The sequence below is a fragment of the Nymphaea colorata genome, chromosome 3 (assembly GCF_008831285.2).
Source record: "Nymphaea colorata isolate Beijing-Zhang1983 chromosome 3, ASM883128v2, whole genome shotgun sequence".
Classification (NCBI taxonomy): Eukaryota; Viridiplantae; Streptophyta; class Magnoliopsida; order Nymphaeales; family Nymphaeaceae; genus Nymphaea; species Nymphaea colorata.
The window spans coordinates 23723187-23744752 of NC_045140.1; the positions used below are offsets into that span (position 1 = coordinate 23723187).

Below are 21566 nucleotides of genomic sequence, written 5' to 3' on the forward strand. Positions count from 1 at the left end.
GAAACGAAAAGGAAAAAAAGAACTTTTATAATCCCATAAATCAACATATTTTTTATGGATAACAAATTTGTAACAGATGCTGAAGGAGTGCCTCAAAAAATTTCCCGATTCAGAGCATTTCATCTCTCAACAAGGGAACTCTCACAAAACTAACTAGCTGCTAAAGTCAGATCTGTCAGCACTCATGTTAACAATAAGAATCATTAGTCGCTAACTATTCAAGAGGCCGTATACACCAGTAGTTGAGCTGCTGACAATTCCCTCTGCCAAGAGAAGACCACAAAGGGTGCAGAATACCTAGGCTAAATTTCACATCAGTTGTCTTATTGACCATCTTTTTTCTGGGATCTCAAGAGGCACTCGCTTTATAGAATAGCTTCTGCTGTACGTAGAACATCATGTATCCCTGAGAGGCTCTCACAACTCCATCGGTAACTTGAGTAATCCACGCATCGTCACACTTGTACCACTGATCACAGAACCTTAAATAAGTGACGTAATGACCTGCATCAAGCTTGCCCGTGTGTGTCACCACTGCAAACAACTCAAACTGTGGAGATAATCCTGTTGGGTATTCCATTTCATCACCATCAAAAGAAAAAATCCTGTTGCCGAATCTGCTCCTCATGATGGAGGAGGAAAGGTATGGAGACATGTCCAACGAGAAAGGGAATTGCAGATACCGATCCACTTTCCTTGACATATTCCGAGTGAGTGAATGCTCAAACCTTTTAATGTGGAAACAGGAAACTAAAGGCAGCTTTCTTATTGACATCTGCTTGAGAGATTCTTGCCTGACTTTACAATGTTGGCAGTAGAACTTCTGGTCGGAACCCAATTTCTCGGGTCTTGTAAAGCGATCCAAGCAACCTCTGAGGGTAGATATGCCCAAGCTTTGGCTCGAGGCTACCGAGTCAGTCTCCACACTGTACGATCTTGTGTTGCTCAGCTTTCCAGATCCATGGCTTGGTTCTAGATCCAACGAGATGTCAACACAGGGATCATATGTTGTAGACGTGAAACCACAGACTGTACATGTCACATCAGATCTTAAAATCCCTGAAAAAACTTTATGCGCGATACAGCCACAGTCGCCATGGCCTGCAGTATCATTCACAAGCAGTCACTTAGCTTTCTGACAGAAAAATACTTTATCATTACCACATTTGTAAACACATGAGCAAGACACTGGCTTAATCACCACCAACTAATGGTAAGATCGAATATCAGGTGTGCTCGTGGATTCAAACTTAACAGAAAAGACAACCAAGTTTAACTTTCGTTATCATGCTTGTCCTCTGTTCGTGTGTGTGCCTGTGCGACCAACGTAATACTTAAACAAGGACATATGGTGCCACTGAACCAGTAAGAAATGACACCCAAATATCTTTATAACGGAAAACATGTTACCTCCATTCCGTGAGTTGGATTGGGAAGGCCCTTCTCGTTCATGAATTGCATCAAGCATCGAAATGAAGAATTCATGAGCATCCTGTTGTTCATAACTTGCAAGGTTTGCCGCGTGCTGCCACCAACTGCAATGAAATAACACAATTTAAACCACCAAATATATCAAGAATCTTTACCGTCTCCAGGACAAGGAGAGATGTAATGCTGACAGAGCAGCTCCAGCCTCCAGTTGGCATCCTAACTTAAAACTCTCACTCCAACCTGGGGTTTCAAAGTTTCGAATTCGATACTACAGGACAAATCAAGCCACGCTCTACTTACTCCGGAGAGGAGCCCTTCTAGCTGATACCGCCGTAGAAGTGAGACGGGGGGTAAAAATGAAGAATTGTCCAATCACAAACGCTACGACCAAGTGACAAAAATACGACAGAAATCCGATGACAAAAGGACCATAGCAAGCATAAGAAAGGAAAAAAAAAGCTCGTGTAAAGGCGAAGATTTGAGCTGTGCATTCTTGCCGTTCACTTAAATCTCGGCATCCATCAAGAAATCGAAAGGCTAGACAAACGTGAACTCGTTACAACTTCCAAGCCCCATTGCTACAAAATAAGTTGCTGATTGACCTACTGAAGTCTTCTACATCCTCGGTTGCGTTCTATATATGACCTCATCGCGCCTCTTTCATTAAATATATGACAAAAACATGAAAAAGTAATAATTTGGAAAAGAGAAAGAAAAGGACGTAAGAAAGCTCCATCTTACAAAAAAGGAACATAACCAATATTCCGTTATGTGAACAGATCGGCCCGCATATAAATTCAGCGGTAAACTTTAACGTGAAAAAGAATATCTATCACATCGATGTCCCAGTACTACCCTATGATACCACGCCACTTTTGAAAGCAGTATGAACTATGAACAGCTCCGCAACACGCAGAAAGTAAAATGCCCACAAATTCCACCGACCACTCATAAAGTAAAATATGCCCACAAATTCCACCGACCATTCGTATTACGTACAACAGACAATGCAGTCATACAAATATATACGCTCTTCTCAGTCCGGCATGTACCGGGAGAGGGGGAGAGAGAGAGAGAAAGAAGGGGTGGGGGGGGGGTGGGGGTGGAGAGAGAGACGTTTCCGGCAACCCCGACGTACCCTGAACCCAGGAGGGATCAAAAGGGAAAGACCATGTTTTCAGGAAGTGCCAAGACTGAAATTCAAAACTCAAATCTGAAATTCCACGGACGGTAGTTCGATTCACCGCTCATCGAGAGGATGAACCGGGAAATCGCTAATCTGTTATCAAACGCTTGTGCTTACTTTCGTAGCAGGGGGCCATCGGAGACTCCATTTCTTTACGGAAGAGCTTCAGGGCTCAAGACTTCACGGATTGAGAAGAAAGAAGCATCTTCTTTTGAAGGAGAGGAGGGAATCATTCACCTGTAGAGGAACTTAGCCGGGCTATACGGCGTCTGATTGCCGGAGAAGACGGCCGAGAATATGGAGTCCAAGTCGCAGGCGAGGCAGAGGCGCGGCGCCGCCTTACGGAGGCAGGCATGCTGGTTGTGTCGATCGCTTAGGAAGTAGTTCCTGAGAGGAGGAGTATGAAGTAATGCCTGCAACACGGAATTCATGAAGCAGGTATTACCGAGATTGTTAAGCCCCCTGAGGCCCCAGGGGCCACCATTTCGACCGGACAGCGGCACCGATCCCCTGCCCATCAAGGCCCTCTCCTTCAAATCCGGCGCCCACGGCCGGTAATCGGCTACCTTTTGCCGCTTCCTGAGGCTCATCGCCCTCTCGGACGGCCAGGTTCCGTTGGTCAGGGGCTTTGGCAGCTCCATCGCAGCCTTCTGGGCGAGGACGACGGTCGTGTCGAAGTCCCGGTCGAACACCTGGTCACGGCACGCGCAGCAGAACAGCTCGGCGCGGTCGACGTCGACGGCGATCTCATGGCCGGGCCGCGCCTGAGCGTGGGCGCAGGCGTGCCACGAGTCCGGCGGGCGCCAGCAGGAGACGGTAGCGCAGATCAGACAGGCGAAGAGCCGGCCGGCATCCACCCCGCAGGATTCGCAGCGGGGGACCTCCCTCGGGTCCCGACGGATCGACGCCCGTCCCGGCGGTCTAATCCTCAGGCATCGAGCCAGCACGCGGAACCCTTTGAGGCCGTGCCTCTCTCTATAGTCCGATAGGTGGGCGCAGGGCCGTGGGGGCGCGACGCCGTCGTAGTGGTGGTGGTTGGCGCTGCTGCTTCTGGTGCTGTACATGGGGATAAACCCTTAATCCTCTCCCTTAAACGAATCATGGATCAATAGTCTCCTCAAAACCTTCGGAGATTCCGATTCCGGCAGCCAGAACTAGCAAGCCATCTGATCGCCATTCCTTCTCCTCCTCTCTCTTCCTCTTCTTTCACTCTTACTCAATCGGGGAATCGCTTCTCTTCAAAGTAATCGCGCTTCGTGAGATCACAGACGGGGAGAAAAGAAACAAAACCAGCAAGAAAGCGACAGAGGAGGAGGGGAAGCGAAGAAGCGGACGAGCGAGGGATCAAACGGTGCGGAACATCACCACTCTGTTTTCGAGGCCCCTTGTGGGAGAGCGCGAGCGAGAGCGAGTTAAGAGTCTTACTGCAGAAGAGAGGACTGCTATTTTGTTATAAATTAAGCTTCTGAAAAGAGCGTGTCAGTGTATGCCGGTGGAAGGCTCTCTTGTGCTCACAAGTTATTTTCAAATCCATCGCTATAATTTGACGTCGAATTGACAAATTAAGAATGCGAAGCTAAGTCTCAAGATCGACAGACACTTTGTTCCACAAACCAATGCAAGAAGAGTTCCTTGCCAATGTAAAACTTAAAAGTTATAACCTTTTCTCCACGAATCTCAAATCAAATCTTTTACCAATGTAAAACTTAAAAAGTGATATGATAAGAGGGGTGGTACATGGTTTTATGCAACTTTTAGTGTGGGAATAAATCTGTGTTCGCATGAGATCCTTGGATCTAAGTGAGGGTTTCACCAACTAGAAGCCTGTCAACATGTGGTGTTCTTCTCTGGGTCTGGCTAGGGTCTAGGGTTTAGATGTATGTTGGTAATCTCTGATGTATGTTGGTAATCTCTTTTCTCTCTTCCTTTTTCTTTTTCTTTTTACTTTTTCCTTTTTCATATTCATCCTTGACCTTCTGGCATTGGGCAGCTGTCAGCCCTCATACATGATCTTACTACCGTCCGGGTCACTGTGACCCCTCTTGTGGGGAGGTTCCCTTTCTCCCGAAGTTACAAGACTATTTTGTCGAGTTCCTCAAAGAGAATTGTCTTCTGCCCCTACCAATTTTCTATCTACCGGCCCATGTAAGATTTAGGTACATGTCAATATATCAGATTTGAATCGGATGTTTGATCGAACCGATCCAAAAAAATTGAATATGAAAAAAAAATTAATATCGGTTAAGAAATCAAATCAAATTCAGATTTAATAAATGACATCTGATCGGATTTAGATTCGAATGTACTTAAATTCAATCAGATTCAGATCAAATTCATTTTTAGAGAAATATCATGTATCTAATGCTATTAAATTTTGAAAATTGACAAAATCCGATTCAAAACCTGGATTCGGTTTGGATATAAATATAAAAATCAGATTCAATTCGGATTGGGAATGTAAAATCAGATTGTGGATTCAAATTCGGGTATGACTTTTTTATTCGAATTCGAATCAGAATCCAAATATGTGAATATCGAAAAAAGTGGATATGATTAATGATGTATCTGATCAAAATTTGATCCATTGACATCTGTATATGTACCATTTTGTTGACGGTTGAGTATGGGATGAGTTACTTTAGAGCCTTGGTGCTGGGACATTGGCTTGAGGCATTTCTTCTTCTTTCGGTTACACTTCTATATTCACAACTTAATCTTCACTATTTAATTTCTTTAGGATCCATAGTGGAGATGGTTTCTATCAAAGTCTAGTATATAAGAGTATGGTAGTTACTTATTTTCCATACGTGTGAGGGTTATTAGAGTAGGATAAACGAATGAATTGGCTGCGATTTGAATCAGACATTAATTTTATCGATCCACCCCAATCACTATCCAGCAATTCCAACCTAGCAACGTTGAAATGGAAATTATGATTTATGGCTCATGAAAGGTCGAAAATACAGAGCATATCCTGAAGGACGTTTAAAAGCAGACGTTGAACAAAGTAAACAACGTTCCATACTTGTTAAATTTGCTTTTATCTTTCATATATTAATGATAGATGAATAAAATATCTTATCTCCTTTGATTTTCTCTAAGTCTTCCATCTAAAGATGGACGACCAAAATGATTTGTTGCAAGTCATGCAATGTGCTATTGTTTTCTATGTGTAATCACACCGAATCGATTTGGCAAGCTGAGCTATTAATATATTTTATCAAGTGAGATTCCCTTTGCCAGCTTACTCTTACCTTGTTTAAATGAAGAGGAGCTTAGAAACGCTCAGCCACCTTGGCAATCAACAGATTTTCAAAAGCCACTAGTGTGGCAAGTTGGAACTCAGTGAAATTTTTTGGAAGGATCACAAATACAAATACTTTCTTTATTTGGATCCAGTATTTGTCTAGATATTTGTATATTGTTTTTCCAGCTATGTGATCTTTTAGATGCTCAATAAAGATGTCTGAATGAATTATAAAGGCTTTTGTTTGGAATCACAATGACTTGAGGTAAGGACTGGTAGGGCGCATGTTTGCATTTTGAGTGTTAAAGGGTGTTACGAAAAGGTAGGGGGTCACCGATGTGGAAGTTGAAGTCAAACTGGGTATTACCCCTAGACTTTGAAAGCAAGTCATGTACTTTATGGATACAAGGGGTTGAGTAAGATATTCACCTTTCTGCTCAGTAGTGGGTGTCTTCCGCTCAAGCGAAAGATGCATATACTGTTGCTTCTCTCTCTCTCTCTCTTCTTTTTCACTCTTGTTTGGAGTAGAGAACCGGAATGACATCTTCATTAGATTTAGTGATTCTGTAGGAGGTGATAAACAGTAACTTGATTAGTCACCTGAATGCTGTCTCCATACAATATATTATGTATAACCTATGCCCAACTTGTTATCATTTCTATAAGGCAGCGCTGTAATATTATATAACATGTTTCCCTACTAGCTATGTCACCTGAGTGCGGGGTGCGAGTGTCGGTGCTGGTGCATGTGCCGGAGCGATACATTCCAAAGGTGCGGTGAAAGTATTTTATTATTATTTTTTAATTCATTATATATATAACAGAATAATTATGTTTATATTATTATTTCAATTTAGTTATTAATGTATGCAACATACCTGAATAATTGCATTGCATAGGAAAATATCAAAACAACATATATTATATTATGTAAGTAATTTAGTAATAGGACATTATAACTGGGTTTGGGTGTGAGTCGAAGCCTCACCAAATGTTTGTTTGTCCCAAGTACATATAAATGTGGCATATTATGCCTAGCTTTAAAAAACAGTGTTCCAATTTGAGCTCGAACTCTGATCCGATTAAGTTTTGAATCTGTAAAGGCTGAGTTCGGCTAAAACTCCGAACCTTTTACATCCCCATTTCCTTTGGAAATGTTATCAATATCCGAACATATAGCATATTATAGTGAATCGAGTCATATTATGGTGATCTTAGAGGGAATGGAGATTTGATCCAAATCGATAGGGGGTTTCATAAACTAGGTTCGTTCAATATTATAACTGGCCGTTGAATGTTGCGATTAGAGCGATATCTCTATGAAGTAAATCTGGATCTTATCAAGTTTTCGTGCGACTTATCTTATCGGTGCCAGATTCAGTTAGTTCAAACCTCAGATCCAACACCCAAGTGCTGGTTCCAGATCCATATCTACATCCAATCTAACTTGAGGGAGGTGGAACAGTTGTAGTGAAGCTTGGCATTTCGTATATGAGTTACTGAATATGAAACTAAAGTTCAAGAAAACAATGCTAAATCCATCAACAAATTTTTGTACATAGCTTTCAACCATGTTACATCCACCAACAAGACGTGGGCAGGCCTCTAAAATCAATAATTGAAACACTACACCTGATCCTCTGTTACACTACAGAGAAAACTAACCAACAGAAGATAATAATGAAGATCAACCTACTGGGCATGGAGATTGAGCAAGGAGAGTCAGTTTGATCCCTTGCAATAACCAGGCCACTGGCCTTCACAATCGGTTGCCTAAAGAATAACAAGGCTTATTTCAGTAATTGAAGCCACTGATAGCCTGTAAAGAATACAAATAAGCTGTACAGATCGGCCTTCATACTTCTCAACATGCATTAGCACAACTGTGTCATGCCAAGCATGCGAATGAGGTGGGCACTAATGAATACTTGATTCTTGAAAGAATTCCTTGTTTGTGCATGAGCTCGTCAATGTCTCTAACAATGTTGAAGACTGCTTTTGGCTGTGCTAGCTTGAGTGCATTTTGGGACATCTTTCTGAGCTCATGAGCGTCTGAGCCGAACCAACGGGCAACCAGATTCGCAGTTTGCTTTGGGCACTTGGAAAAAACTCCTGCTCCATTTTCAACAACGTAAGGCACGTTGCCGACTTCCTGGAATATCCAGAAGAGGAAAATGAGTAGTATTATTTGACAGAATTCAATTCACATGAAACAGAGTATGGGTGTTCCTAAGTTTATGCCGGGAAATTTGATGCATAATAAACGGAAATTCTTTCAAGCATGCCTATTAGCCTAATATTTCAAAGTGGGACAACACAACATTGCAAATATTTCAAATTTTCAATATAATTTATCTTGCCAATATAGCACAGTAGCAATTTTAATGAATTAAGTTGGACCTTCCAACATCCCTTTAGAAGTTACAAGGGGACAGACGGATAGTGGGTTTGTGCAGGCTGTAAAAGAAAGAGGAGCAGGACAGACATCTAAGCTTTATGATATTTCCATGTTTGAGCAGATGGATGAATGTTTCCCATCAAACAATAGCTCACCTGCCCAGGGATGAAATCGTTGAGGATTATGGGTAGTCCACGGATCAAAGCTTCGGCAATGGTGCCAGGCCCAGCCTACAAAATCCACAAACATCTTGATCAAAGACAGCAAATTACAATTGCTAAGACTAAATAACAGATGATTATTTGCAGACAGAAACCATCAATAGCGTGGTTACCTTAGTGATAATGCAATCACAAGCTGCCATCCATTTCTCCATCTGCTTCTCAAAGCTCCTGACCTATGGAAAAGATGAAGAGGCTAAGTATGTCACTTGAAGCAAATCCGACGACCTCCATAAACTAAGTACAAAACCTGAATTCAGTCAAAGTTTGGAAGCAGTAGTAAATCGGGGTTACCTTCACCGGTACTTCCCAATTAATTGATTTCAGTTTTGATGCAAGAACTTGGTTCCGGCCACAAATTATGACAATCTGCCCTATGGGCTTGCCAAGTTGTTCATCATACAGAGCTTCCTCAAGTGCTCTTGCTGTTTCCTCAACAGGACCCATACCCTCTCCACCTCCCATCAGCAATACTGCAGGCAGTTGCCGATCCATTGCAAGTTCCACCCTTAATTCATCCTGCAAGAAAATGGTACCTTAGATTGCATTTCAATGGCAGATTTTTTGGCTTATCCGAGACTCTAGATGATGAATGCCAACAAACCTTAGAGAAAACAGCATGACAGAAGGATGGTCGAACGGGCAGACCGAAGATGCGTATCTGAGAAGGGTTTAGTCCATCTAGCAGTGCCCTGTTTGAGACCTCCTCTGATGGGCAATAGCACCTTGTAACGCCGGTGTGAAACCTGAATCATCCAGATAATGTAAACCCTCTAATATTACTTCATTATAGAAGTGTCTACTCTGTTAAGCACTAGTATTAGCTCATCCCTGAACTGAGTTTCATAATTTTTTTAAAGCTTTTTGAATGGGACCAACCATGTGGGGTGGCAAGTGTTGAGATCTGTAATGACGGTGACGAAAACCACCTTCTTATGGAGGCCCTGCCATTTGAGCACCCAAAGGGGAATGTGTTGCATGAGAGGGTGAACGCTAATGATAATATCTGGCTTGTACTTCATCAGACCTTCTTCCACCTCTCTGCAGTCACGCAAAAAAATTGAATTAGATGAAGGAAATTATCTTTCCAACTCAAGGAAGAAGATCAAGAAAAAATATGTTCCGTCCAAGCTGAAAGTATGCAACCGGACTCACTAGTTTCCAGAGGACATGAAATGACATAAACAAAATTAGGATGAAACTATTGCAGATCATGTCAACTAAATTTTGAGTCAGAAATCAGAAAAGATCTCCATATATCATTCATATATGACGAGAAATTATGAACCTTGACAAGAAACCAGAAGCGGGATTTTCTTTAGCTTGGACGGAAAGAAAGCATACTTTGCATAATAGGCGGCAAACGCGGCGAGGTAGAGACAATGGACCAAGCGAGGGGAGCTGCCATGGAAGACGACCTTCCAAAGCCGTAGATGCTTCAACATGAACTTATACGATCGCTCCATATCATTCAGCGGCCAGCCCGTGTGTTCTTTCCAGAGGTCCTTGACGAACACCTAATCACCACGCTCTAACTTTAGAGAATTCATTTTATTTGCAGAATCAATCAGGAACTAGCAACACTATCTACAATCAAGAAAACGAAACAAGAGACCATTGAAAACCAAGGTGGGGAGGGAAGGACAACAAAGCAGAAGAAAGTTTAAACTGAGAAGGCAAACAAGCTCCTGGTTAAGAGCAGATTCTGAAAAAATAGAGATATTAAAATCTGACATGACCCTGGAAGCCATAAAATCCTACAACAAATTCTGGTTAAGTAATATAGAAAATAATTAAATGATTTGAAGTCAAACATAGCTAACATAATAGCAGATAATTTCAAGGTATAAAACCGAGGAAAAGAAAAATTTTAAACATAAATAATTGTAAAGTTTCACCAAAAACATTTAGAAACGCATCAGTTCGAACATTGTTACACACCATGCATAAACAACTCCCGCCCACGAGAGGAAAAGAAAGAGAGAGAGAGAGACTTACTCTGTACTGATCGCCAAATTCCAAACGGAAAGCGTCCTTGATCGCCTCAGCGGACGCCCGGTGGCCGCCGCCGGTGTCGCTCATCAGGATGAGGACGTTCTTTGTGCGCTCTGCCCCCATCTGAAGCAGCTCCAAGCCGCCACCCTGATCATCATCGAGGCCGAAGCCACGCGAAGGAGACAGCGAAGAGAAAGCAGAGGAAGAGGAAGAAGAGAAAGAGCATCTCTCGTAGCCGAGGATGCTCTCGATCACCGTCTCCTTCACCCACTTCCTCGGCGACACCACCGACGTCACCATGACCTCCCACCTAGAGCTCACCGGTATGATCCACCGCCGGTAAATATTCACCAACAGAAGTTCCGGCGTCCGGCCCCAGCAGCACTTGTCCTCACCACACTATTGGAGGGGGAGAGCATTTTGAAGCCACCAAAAAGGCCCATGTGGATCCCACATGTCCCAACGTGGCATCCAACGTGGATCCGTTCAGCCAATGGGGAGCTTCTGGGAGATAGTGGGGCCCACTGGTTAGATTCGAATATTACGCGGGAATGTTCCGGTGCGAAGATCCGCATCTTAGCTCTGGTGAGGTCACCCCCATGCAGATCGGGTCCAGTTGTTCGTTTTGGAGGTGACGTTGAAGTTCTAGATCCGGGTCAAACTTGTCCAGATAGTTCTATGATAGACAGGATTCGAATTGCTGTCGACGATTATTGTGCATGAAAAATGCTCGGATAATCCTTTATGCTCCTGGCCTTGTCTTCGCGGGTTTTGGATCCGAATCTGAGGGAATATTTCTAAAACGGGATTTTGAGATCAGGCTTATTGACACCATCAGACGGACCCGGAAGAGCCTACTCACGCTTGTAACTGGATCCAAAGCCCTTACTCTTGTTGGTCTCTTTCATCCATCTTCAATAAGTGGCAATATACCAAGAAAAAATGAGATAACTCTCGATCTGTGAAGTGGAATTGGAGATTACCGTTAAAAACTTGACTTACCGAATCTAAGCATCATGGCGTGCGGCGCAATCACCAGCAAGGGAGCTCACACTCAAAATGTTGGAAGTTTAAATCATGTGGATATTGTCATGTTCTGGTACGCTACTCGTATAAACTACAATGGTGACACGCACGACACTTGAGTTGAAGGATTTACGGCATAGGTTCATCCTTAAAAGCATAAGGATGATGCCTTATAAGTTATACACGAAAGATAGTTTTTCCTAAAGAAACAAACAAAAAAATGTGAGCAAGAGGTGATCATCGTTTTCTCTTTCTCTTGGCCTATGAGAATCTTCCTCATACTAATAAAATATGTCTTAGAAAGCAACTGGTCTTCACAAAACATTTAATGGATATTCTTTTATTTCGATAAGTTCAGTAATTGGTATGTATGAAAGTGAAAAATTGCACCTGCCTGAGTAGAAAACTGTACATAAACAGCGAACCAAATTTGAATACACTCATAGCAAGCTCTCAATCATGCATATTCTTTAATAATGATAATTGAGCGCCTCAATTATTTTATAAAAATTATTGACAAGCAAGTCCCCAAGAAGAGGCAAATAAGGAAAGGTATGCTAATTATATTGTCCAAACTCTGAGGGCTGAGCATTTCTTTCCCCTTTATCAAATAAACAATGGGGAAAAGGGGAGTACTGTGTACAAGTCAAATTGCACTGGGAACCCACTTTTTATCCTTAATCTACAATTAAGAGACTTTTTAAAAGTCCTTTTTAGTTTTTTTTTTTAAACTGTCAAATACAAGGGAATATGATCTAAGCCGTTATTGGAAAACAGTTTTCGAATTGAATTGATCCTTAAAAAACATTTGGAAAATGGGCCGATGCAAATGGAATTGGAATTGTTTTTTTTTTTAACCTGACTTATTTTGGAAAAGGAAACTGTAATTAAAGATTAGAAATTCAAATAGAAGTCGGAAAAAAAAAGTGAAAATAGGCCATTATTTTAAGTTAAATGATTTTAAAAAAATATAATTTTTTTTTCACAACGATGGATTCGTGAAGCAAGAAAAACTGTTACTTTTCATCAAATAATGCAGAAATATGGGGCACTTTTTTGGAACCTCGGAACAGTTTTGACCCCCAAAACGGAAACTGTTTCCTTAGCTGCAACCTCACCTTGACGTAGCAGCTAAGAACTAGCACAAGCACAACCCTTCTCCTTTAATATCGGCAATAAACGGTCCGTTTATGTCGCCGATATTTTCGTTCCTTTTGGTGTTTGGATACGTCGCCTTAATAGATTTCGTGCTGCTTTCCTTGCAAGGTATTCGACGATTTTGTTTCAAGTCTTTCCCGACGCTCTATCGTCAAGGATGTGAAATGACCGTTGGCCTGAGCTAACGTACACTACATGAAGATAGGACCTTTACTCTCGGCTAACCTGCGTCGTAACGATAACTCCGATCTCATCAAACTCTCATTTCAAGATCAAGGCCATTTAATGTTGCCAAAATATGCCCAAGTCAACTGATTCAGATGGATTTTGTAGCAAATCACTCGGCTATCCAAGGATACCGTATGTCATACACTACTTAATCCTTTATTGCTTTTAATAGTTTTAAGTTCTTTTATTTTTTATTTTAATGTTTTTTAAAACATGTATTATGACATCCTTTTCCAATTCGTAACTAAATCAGCTAAATTGATCTCCTTTTTTATAAGCCGCTGCTTCTTCTTCTTCTTCTTCGTCCATTATGCTAAAGCGCAATCTGAACAGTCTGTAACATGATTGATAAGGTAAAAAACACAGTTTTTCTCCTTAACGATCTTTTCTTCTTTTTTCAATGTTATTTCTTTGGTTTATGTAGAGGGTTCCACTTGAGAAGCCGAGCGACAAGGCGCTACTCGAACAACAACAGTTTTTTCTGCTAGTTGCTTTTATTTTGAGGAAAAAAAAAAGACAGAGAAATACATATTTCAGTTTCTATGTTCTTGGTTTAAGACAAATAAACATGATGCATTACATTGACTAAATTGGAGATGATTAAATTAAATGAGGTGGCTTTTGCCTTTTAGCACTTTCGCCTTTCTCCTGCCTATTATTCTCTTCAGCACTCTTTTGGCATTGGTTAAATCACTTTAATGTGTTGTTTAGTTAGACTGGTTGTTCTTCTCCCATTTGCTTCTTGCTGTCTTCATTTGTGAGACTGTTCTTATCCCTGGTGCTAACTGACATAGAAAATTTGTATAGATGTTTGGATGGTTCGGCCCCTTCAACCAAAAAATCCTGTCTCCGCCCCAGCTCAGTGTCCAACTAAAGGGTTCTGACGATATTAGAACAATCTGACGGCATCAGAACGGCCAGTGACATTGACACTGCGAAGCTATGAAAACAGAAGCAAATGCAGCAGGATCGTCGTTACTCAAAGCAAACAGCATTAAAGACAATGGGCACAATAACAACGCCAAGTGCATCACTTCTCATAATGGCAGCTGACCTGATGATTGTGATCGCAAAGACTAGTTGAAGCATGGTGGAGGTGGGATCCGAAGGCAAGAAAACTGCCTGAATAATGAGGAAATGGAGAAAAGAAGAGACTTCGGCCTTCACTTAGGTGGTGGGATTTCTTTCTCCTTCACGCACATAATGCTAGTCAAACTAGGTGTGTTTAGAGCAACTATGGTGTACCTGGTTTATAGTCATGTGTAAAGCATATTAGGTTATCGCAATATAACACCAATACTTTTTCAAAATGTAAGTGATCCAAGTTAGTTCAGCAGCAGCCGACGCTAGTGCACAGTATTTGAGCGTGCCACGGTTGGTTGCATATCGTATATCGTGCTTGATGAAGAAGAAACATGCTTGAAGCGTTTCTCGTAAAATTATTGATGATGGGAGATATGAATGCCTTCAACGTTGAAGGTTGATCACAGGTTATAAAGACGTTGTTAACATATAGTAATAAAATAATAAAGCCTTAGGATCCCAAGGACCTGACTGTGTTCGGGCCCCTTGTTCAATCTCCCTCTTAAGGCATACACATCTGTTCGTATGGGACCTCAAGTCCAAGTGTTGAACCAGCTCTAATGCCACTATAATAACCCGATTCACTCCCGAGCTTAGGCCCCTGATTCAACGGATCTCAACCCGTCCCCTAGCAGTTTCCGTTTTAACTCCAAAAAGACTAAAAACCATGACAATCACCTTATTAATGGCCTCCCTTTATAAGCTCTTGAAGATCCCTAATAATCTTCGATATGATACTAAAACTCCTGGGGTGTTACACTTTACATACCAAAAAAAAAAGTCTACGGTCATCAAAAACACATTAAATTTATTGAACCACATATGAGATGATTGTCTTGTGAAGAAATGATTGTCTTGTGAAGAAAAATTGTGAAGTATGTCCATGGGATCATGCTCCACCATTTGGCATATATAGTACTTGCTCTTTGACAAGTTAAGATAATGGATTTTTGTCGCCAAAGAACAGCTTTTTTCATTTCCAGCAGCCTTCTCCATTGCTTTCTTGTCAAGTATCTCCATGGGATCATGCTTCACCATTTTTTTCTGCATTCAAAACTCACAAATCAAGAAAGCATGTCGGAGAAAAGCAAAACATCCGGGGATCCAAGACTCGCCTATCAACCATGAACCGCACATGAAGAGAAAAGCTCCGTAACTCCAAATCCACCAGCAGCCATCAATACCCAGACTCTAGAAATATAGAGATGCTCAAACTTGCTGGAATCTTAAGACTGATCCCTGTTGTCATACTTCATATTCAAAGGAGCGCTGTTTTCAGACATACCCAACTAAATTGGAAAGGAACACATTTTTTTCATCTAAAGTGAAAGAAAGAATTGAGCCCTTGTAAATACATTTAAAGTGTTGCAGCCCCTCAGGTTTTGGAAACAGAAACGCAGAATTAGTTCAAGACCATCAGGAAGAAGAAGAAAGAGAAGAGAGGAATTTGAATTTGAAGCCAAACCCTCTTCCTTCTAGCATGGCTATGCTGTTTTCGATTTTTCTTTCTTCTTTTTATTTTCCTTCTGCCCAAATTCTATATTTTTCTCTTGTTTTTCTTTAATTTTGAGAATTTTTGTACATTATTATATACATAATATATATTTACATATACACTTTGTCGTACCATCGTATTCGGATTTTCTAAAATCAACGTACATGTACCTGCTCCGTCGTACTCGTGGCCGTATCCATGTGACTTAAGTCATGACTCACGTAAGAGCATGTATGAAAGGCAGAGAAGATGGTTAGTGACACCCAGGCGTAAAGGTAAGTGTGGGCTGTGTGGAGGTGTATGCCCCCACGGAGTCCATTCTAAAACCTTGTTTTTAATGATTGGATCTGGGTAGATTTTAGTCTAATTATATAGATCAGTCCCACGAGACCCGAGTCATTCAGTGCTCCCATAGACAAAAAAAATCTTATTTCCGCCCCTGGTGACACTGTGTTGCCTTAATTCCATTTGGGGAGTCGAACATCCACACATTTTCAATTCACTGGTACTAATGTACGGTTAGGAGCTTAACAGTCGAACCTATGGGTCTGGTTCGGTTTTGAATCTTGATCTTGACTTGTGAAAGATGATACTTTCAAAATTTGACTTATTCTTATGACGACTGATCATATTTGCTTACGAATCGGCCTTCCTATCTTCTTATACGAGAATCGATCCGAGCACATCTTATCAGGATAATGCTCAAGCCGATCAACTATGCTAAGCCTCTTGAAGCATCAAAACCAAACCCTAAAAGTGAACGTTCTCTCGTGACAATTGATATGTTTCATTCTGTCGTGCACAATAAAGTTGACACCCTTCTTTGGGAGTCGGACGAAACTTAGTGGCCCCTTTTCTATGCATGATTGAACGAATAAAGAATAGATTGCTGCGATGGACATCTTAGCGTGTTTTCTAAAAACTAAATATACTCTTTGATGGTTTTTATTTTACACTTGATCCTTAGGTTGAAACAAATTATGTTGATTCTTAGATAAACTAGATGTTGATTACTTATTTCATGAATTGCAGAAAGCTAACATCTGCAGTTCATGAAAATATTTCGCAAGTCACTCGTGCTGGGGTTGCAAATTATGTCATTAGTTCACAGCGTGGCTACAAGTTTTGTCAAAATTGGATTTCTATTCTCGGGTTATCGCTGAGATTCATTTGATAAATGCTGAATTTAAAAATTATAAAACGGGTTTTTTAAGTTTTTGTCATAAAAATTAATAAAATACTCTCACTGAAAAGGAAAAATCTTCACCTCTAGGCCTAAAGCGCTTCATGCAATGCATGTTTAAGTTGGACGGGGAACGATCTGATCCAGTCTGACCACTCCCAACAAGCAGTAATATGCGAAGAGAAATTGTCAACACTTGGAAATAAGGTTGGGCATCAGCCCTGCCTGGCCCGATAAGGAGTCGGACTCGAGAAGGGCTGCAGTCCATAACAGCGGCCCAGGCCCGGTCCGATAAGGAGTCGGACTCGGGCAGGGCTGCAGTCCATAACAGCATTTTGGTCCCGGGCTGGCCCGATTAACATTAAAAAACTTATATATATAATTATAAATGAACTTACATACAATATATATATATATATATATGTGTGTTTGGGGTTTGATAAAAGTTCACGTGATTCACCTGTATCTGTACAGTTGGGTAGCCAATAATGGGATTTTCTCAAAAAAAATGGGAAACTAAAGATGCTCCGGGATGGTTGCAATATCTGGATTTAGTCATATCCAATTTGAGGCATTTTGTAGGTGGATTGATCAGGGCTTGATGGAAGGACTACACCAATTTCAAAAATTGAAGATAAGATCAAGAAATTGAATTCCAATTATTTGGGGAATCTTATCAATTTGGTGGAGCCTTTGATAAAAGGAAAGAGATGTTGCGTGCGAATATTGCCCTCTCAGCAGGACAAAATTGAGAGAAGGGCTTTTTAATTTCCCATTTTGTGCTCACAATGGGATATTTATCTTTTCCTTCGATGGGCATTAAAGTAATTTTAGGCACCGGTGCATGTTCGGGGCCCGAACATTTCAGACTTGCTGGAGCTGAGGCCTTAAATGAGTTTGTATTTTTTCCTCTTTTACAAAAGCTGTTGGAGCCTTCCAAAATGTACTAATAACACAAGGTTCCACACTCAAACTCCCTTTTCATCAACTTGTTGAGATTCCCAAATTATCTTACCAGAGGTGAGGCGCACACTTTTCAATTATTTATTTGATTTGACAAGTGAGTGATAAAATAATAGCTTATCATTTGCTTCAAATCATTGTCCAAGCCATAGTTGACTCGGACTCGGATCGAGAGAAGATCGGGCCATCGGATCAGTGAGTCGACTCGGTCGAGCTTTAAAATAACTTAAATCAGGATAGTCAAGACAAGTTGGGCCGAGTCAGGGGAGAGTTGAGCCGAGTCATGTCGAGTTAGGGGCAAGCCGGACCAACCTTAACTCCCTGACAAGCTCACCATTCAAACGTCTCTTGTTTTGACTTTTAGTGGGGAAGCAAGCTAACCACAAGAATAAGTTAATCGGACCTCCCCCAGAAGAAACCAGCCTCAGTTAAACCCAAGTGAAAGTATATTAGACATCGAGTGTTGTTTTATTGCCTTGAATCTAAGATCTGATGCAATTCAGAGTATGTTTGATACCCTCGGCTCTAAGATCCGCGGTCTACGGGAATTTTAAATTTGTGATGATGAATGGGCTCATTCTTTAGATCACAAAACTTTGCTCTAAAATTTTTTCACTCTTACTTGGAATGTGATCACAGAATCCATCTTAAGATGTCAGTTGATATCAGAAAGCTGATCCATAAATTTTTGTAGATAAGAAACTCAAAAGTGAAAACTATATAGGTACAGCAAAAACGCACTTAAAATGGGTACACTGAAAACCCACAAAATCTGCAGATGAAACACTAGTAAAAATCTTAACTCCAAGAAAAGAGGAAGAGAAAGAGCGTTTATATAAGATATATAATCCCTTCATGTCTCTCCTTTGCATTGAGTACTTCACTCAATTCATGTTTGAGAGAAAGAAAAGAAAAAAAGAAAAGATTCCATTCAATATGGAAAGAAAATATGAGAAATTGTTCGGGTAATCAGTAGAACTAGAAATTTTTGTCAATGGGACACTAAATATATAGGAAACAAATTTTCAATTGGCCTTGTGGCAGCAGCCAATCTATATAATTGGACCCAAATCTACTCAAATCCAGTCATTAACAAGAAGGTTTTAGAGTGGGCTCCGTGGGGGCATATGGCCCACACAGCCGTACCTTCTTGCTGTAAGATCTACTTCCTTTGATGTACACACATCACGTAGAGACAATAATAGATTAAAAAGGATGTCATTGAATCCGGATGAGAAAACAAAGCAATGATGATTGTCCATTTAAGACAAAAATATATATTTATAGGTATTAACTATGATTTATGTTCTAAATTTATGCCCGCAAATTCTTGCAAGACATTTGATAAATGAGGGCGTGTTTGGATGCACGCACAAGCGCGGACCGAAAATGTTTCCAAGAAAACGGAGTTTTTTAAAAAATGATGTTTTCATCTGTGAATTAAAAAAAAAACTACCCCCTCCTAAGTTATTCACTCGAAATCAGTTTTTGACATGCCCACCGCGAAAACATGTACATTGATAGTTGAAATAAAAGTTAGGAGAAAAAAACCATGAAACAAAGCAAAACAGACAAAAATGTTTCGGATTCTTTTTCTCTCTTCTACTAATATGGATGTTTTATCCCCATGGAGTATAACATAGGTGGTCACTGAGGAACATATAGACGGCATGTCCTCAATTTGATTTTCGTGACTGCTATTCTTTTGATATGTAAACATGAATGATATCGCCTAGCATACCACAATAATGTTTTTACTAATTGATTAAAAATATATCTTTAAGAGTTGGACCCCTCCTTCATCTTATATATATATATATATTCTATTTTTTTTAATGGCATTGTGTAACCTAAGTTTGGCAACGTTTTGGGAAGCAAGTCTATAAGGCATGTGGTTGAAGTAAATGGTGGCCATGAAACACGGCTTTTGAACATTATTTAATCATTAAAAGCTTCTGGACATGCTTTATATTTAAAGATGCCGAAGAATATTTCCCCTCGTTCTCAGCACTACGAATAAGTTATTAGTGGAAAAATGATTCCCGTATTTCTGTTTCAGAAGATGCAAACACCTAATTTGCGACAAACCACTGGCAGGCTTCTTAGTAACACCACGGTCCCCTCCCCTCTCGCTTATTAAGTACGCCTTTTTAAAGTTTTTTGCTTAACGGCTCGGATTTAAGTGTGCTACTGCTGCAATTGATGATTATTAAGCTGCTTGTAATTTTTTTTCCTAAAAGTGTTTTAGGGCTCGTTTGATGGGCAGGAAATATCTTGTAATACTGTAAATAAAATTCAAATTTTTATTTTTTTCCTACCCATCAAACTTAGGATGAAGAAAACTTACCGTTGAGTCTGTTTTAAATTTTTTTTTTGGAAATTTTGTCCCGCTTATGAAAAAAATAACCGTTGGCTTCAAAGCAGTGCTTAGTCTCCAACCGTTCTGTTTTTCATCTTTCATTCCTATTAAACCTGGAACATAAACCAAGTCCAACAAACACAAAGGAGTTGTGAAAATCTAGACTTTGTTTTATTTTCTTTAATTCTCGAATCAATTTTTTTAGAAACTTCTTTCTAATTTCATATTTTCATTGAGTCAAATGGCCCCTTAAACATTGAAAATGAAATTGAATTGGTAAAGAAGTCAATCAAGCCAAGAGACCACTGTAATAATTCAAGCGAATTTATTATGGATAAACAAAAAATGCCGTTAAATTTATTTTTAAAGATACATACAACTGGATAAATATGATGACTAAAAACAAGAATTCAAAAAAATATTTCTCTTTGTACCTAGAATAGAAAAATTCGGGGAGCCTGCTATGGAAAAAAGAAGAACTTTGGAGAAAAGAGCCTTTGGGACCATGGATCCATCCAAAGCGTTAACAACATTTATAGATTTAGAAAAGTCACCGGCCAAGATAAGAGGAAGGTTTGGGAATTTTTTTTTTTTCTCTGGGTCTCAATAATTGCAACTAGATGGTGTAAAGGAAATTGACGAATTCAAAAACTGGGTGATGCGTTTCATCTGCGCTGAGAAATAAATAAAAAAAAAAGTCAGTATGCTGATGTGGCAAAAGATTTATGGTAAATTTCACGGTTCATCAAAACTAAAATCTTATATTGAAATCCCTATTTTTGTATATCCTGAAATTTGAAATAATTTTGGGGTTTATCAAACACCCTCTTAGGAAGAAAAAAAAAAGGAGGAAGGGATAAATACATGTTCTCGAGTTTTTAACGTGTTTCTTCCATCAGTGTCCCAAAAAATTGTTACGAATACATCTTTTATAAGTTTCACAATATAAAAATTAAGAAGTCCAAGTGTTGTTTTTTTTAATACACTCTCACTTACTTTTCTTTTCTAGTGAGTGGAGAGACCCACCACTATGAGCAAGAACAAACTTGCAAATTAAGGGACCCAAAAATTTATTGAATTTTTTCTTCTCGATTTTGTTGAGAGATCTAGCGATGGTTTTTGTTTTTTTTCTAAAAAAAAACAAAAAACTTGTGGAAACCGACTTCTAGAAAGAGAGCCTTGTCACTCACCTATCTCTCGGCCCTGTAAGTCGAACCAATGACTAATTGCTTGCCAGCCACTGGGCGCCCAATTGTGCTATGCCCATGGGTGCAAGATCTAGTTGATGTTTAAAACCCAAATTTAGTAATTAAAATTTTCCTCGAGAGTTTGAAGCATAAAATTGAACAGCTTTTTGGGCAAAGCTAAAAGCAAATTGGAGAATCTCTAAGTGCATAGAAAAGGGCGTCGGATCTATCATTTAAAAGATGCAACCTATCTTAGGGTTCTCCACGCCTACCAAGCCTTATTAAGAAAACATCAAGAGGAAGAACAATCAACAACTTAATTCAACAGGCGCGGAGCTGAGGGGTCTCCATGGGCCCTAGCCTCACCTCAAAAAAAAAAATATTTGTCTTATATAAAAATTTTAAA

The 21566-nt window shown here is 40.2% G+C and overlaps 2 protein-coding genes across 2 annotated transcripts; both read right to left on the reverse strand.

Moving 5' to 3' along the window:
• On the reverse strand, nucleotides 1–4215 carry LOC116251450 (ubiquitin C-terminal hydrolase 22-like). The gene is made up of 3 exons (XM_031625735.2): nucleotides 2855–4215; nucleotides 1411–1535; nucleotides 1–1101 (listed from the first exon to the last, which is right to left on the reverse strand). The coding sequence occupies exons 1-3, from the start codon at nucleotides 3679–3681 to the stop codon at nucleotides 350–352; spliced, it is 1704 nt and encodes a 567-aa protein (XP_031481595.1). The 5' UTR covers nucleotides 3682–4215; the 3' UTR covers nucleotides 1–349.
• Nucleotides 4216–7409: 3194 nt separating this feature from the next.
• Nucleotides 7410–10864, reverse strand: LOC116250941 (probable monogalactosyldiacylglycerol synthase 3, chloroplastic). The gene is made up of 8 exons (XM_031624943.2): nucleotides 10482–10864; nucleotides 9828–10000; nucleotides 9363–9524; nucleotides 9088–9229; nucleotides 8778–9002; nucleotides 8597–8659; nucleotides 8418–8492; nucleotides 7410–8016 (listed from the first exon to the last, which is right to left on the reverse strand). Exons 1-8 carry the CDS (start codon nucleotides 10776–10778, stop codon nucleotides 7753–7755), a joined length of 1401 nt encoding a protein of 466 aa, XP_031480803.1. The 5' UTR covers nucleotides 10779–10864; the 3' UTR covers nucleotides 7410–7752.
• Nucleotides 10865–21566: the final 10702 nt, after the last annotated feature.

Coding starts and splice junctions, on each gene's coding strand:
- LOC116250941 (XM_031624943.2), bottom strand. CDS start 10,778: ATGGTGACGTCGGTGGTGTCGCCGAGGAAGTGGGTGAAGGAGACGGTG. Junction 8,660..8,777: donor ATTGGGAAGTACCGGTGAAG/GTAACCCCGATT, acceptor TCTTTTCCATAG/GTCAGGAGCTTTGAGAAGCA. Junction 8,493..8,596: donor GTGATTGCATTATCACTAAG/GTAACCACGCTA, acceptor TGGATTTTGTAG/GCTGGGCCTGGCACCATTGC.
- LOC116251450 (XM_031625735.2), bottom strand. CDS start 3,681: ATGTACAGCACCAGAAGCAGCAGCGCCAACCACCACCACTACGACGGC. Junction 1,536..2,854: donor CCGGCTAAGTTCCTCTACAG/GTGAATGATTCC, acceptor ATTTCATTGCAG/TTGGTGGCAGCACGCGGCAA. Junction 1,102..1,410: donor ATCCAACTCACGGAATGGAG/GTAACATGTTTT, acceptor ATGATACTGCAG/GCCATGGCGACTGTGGCTGT.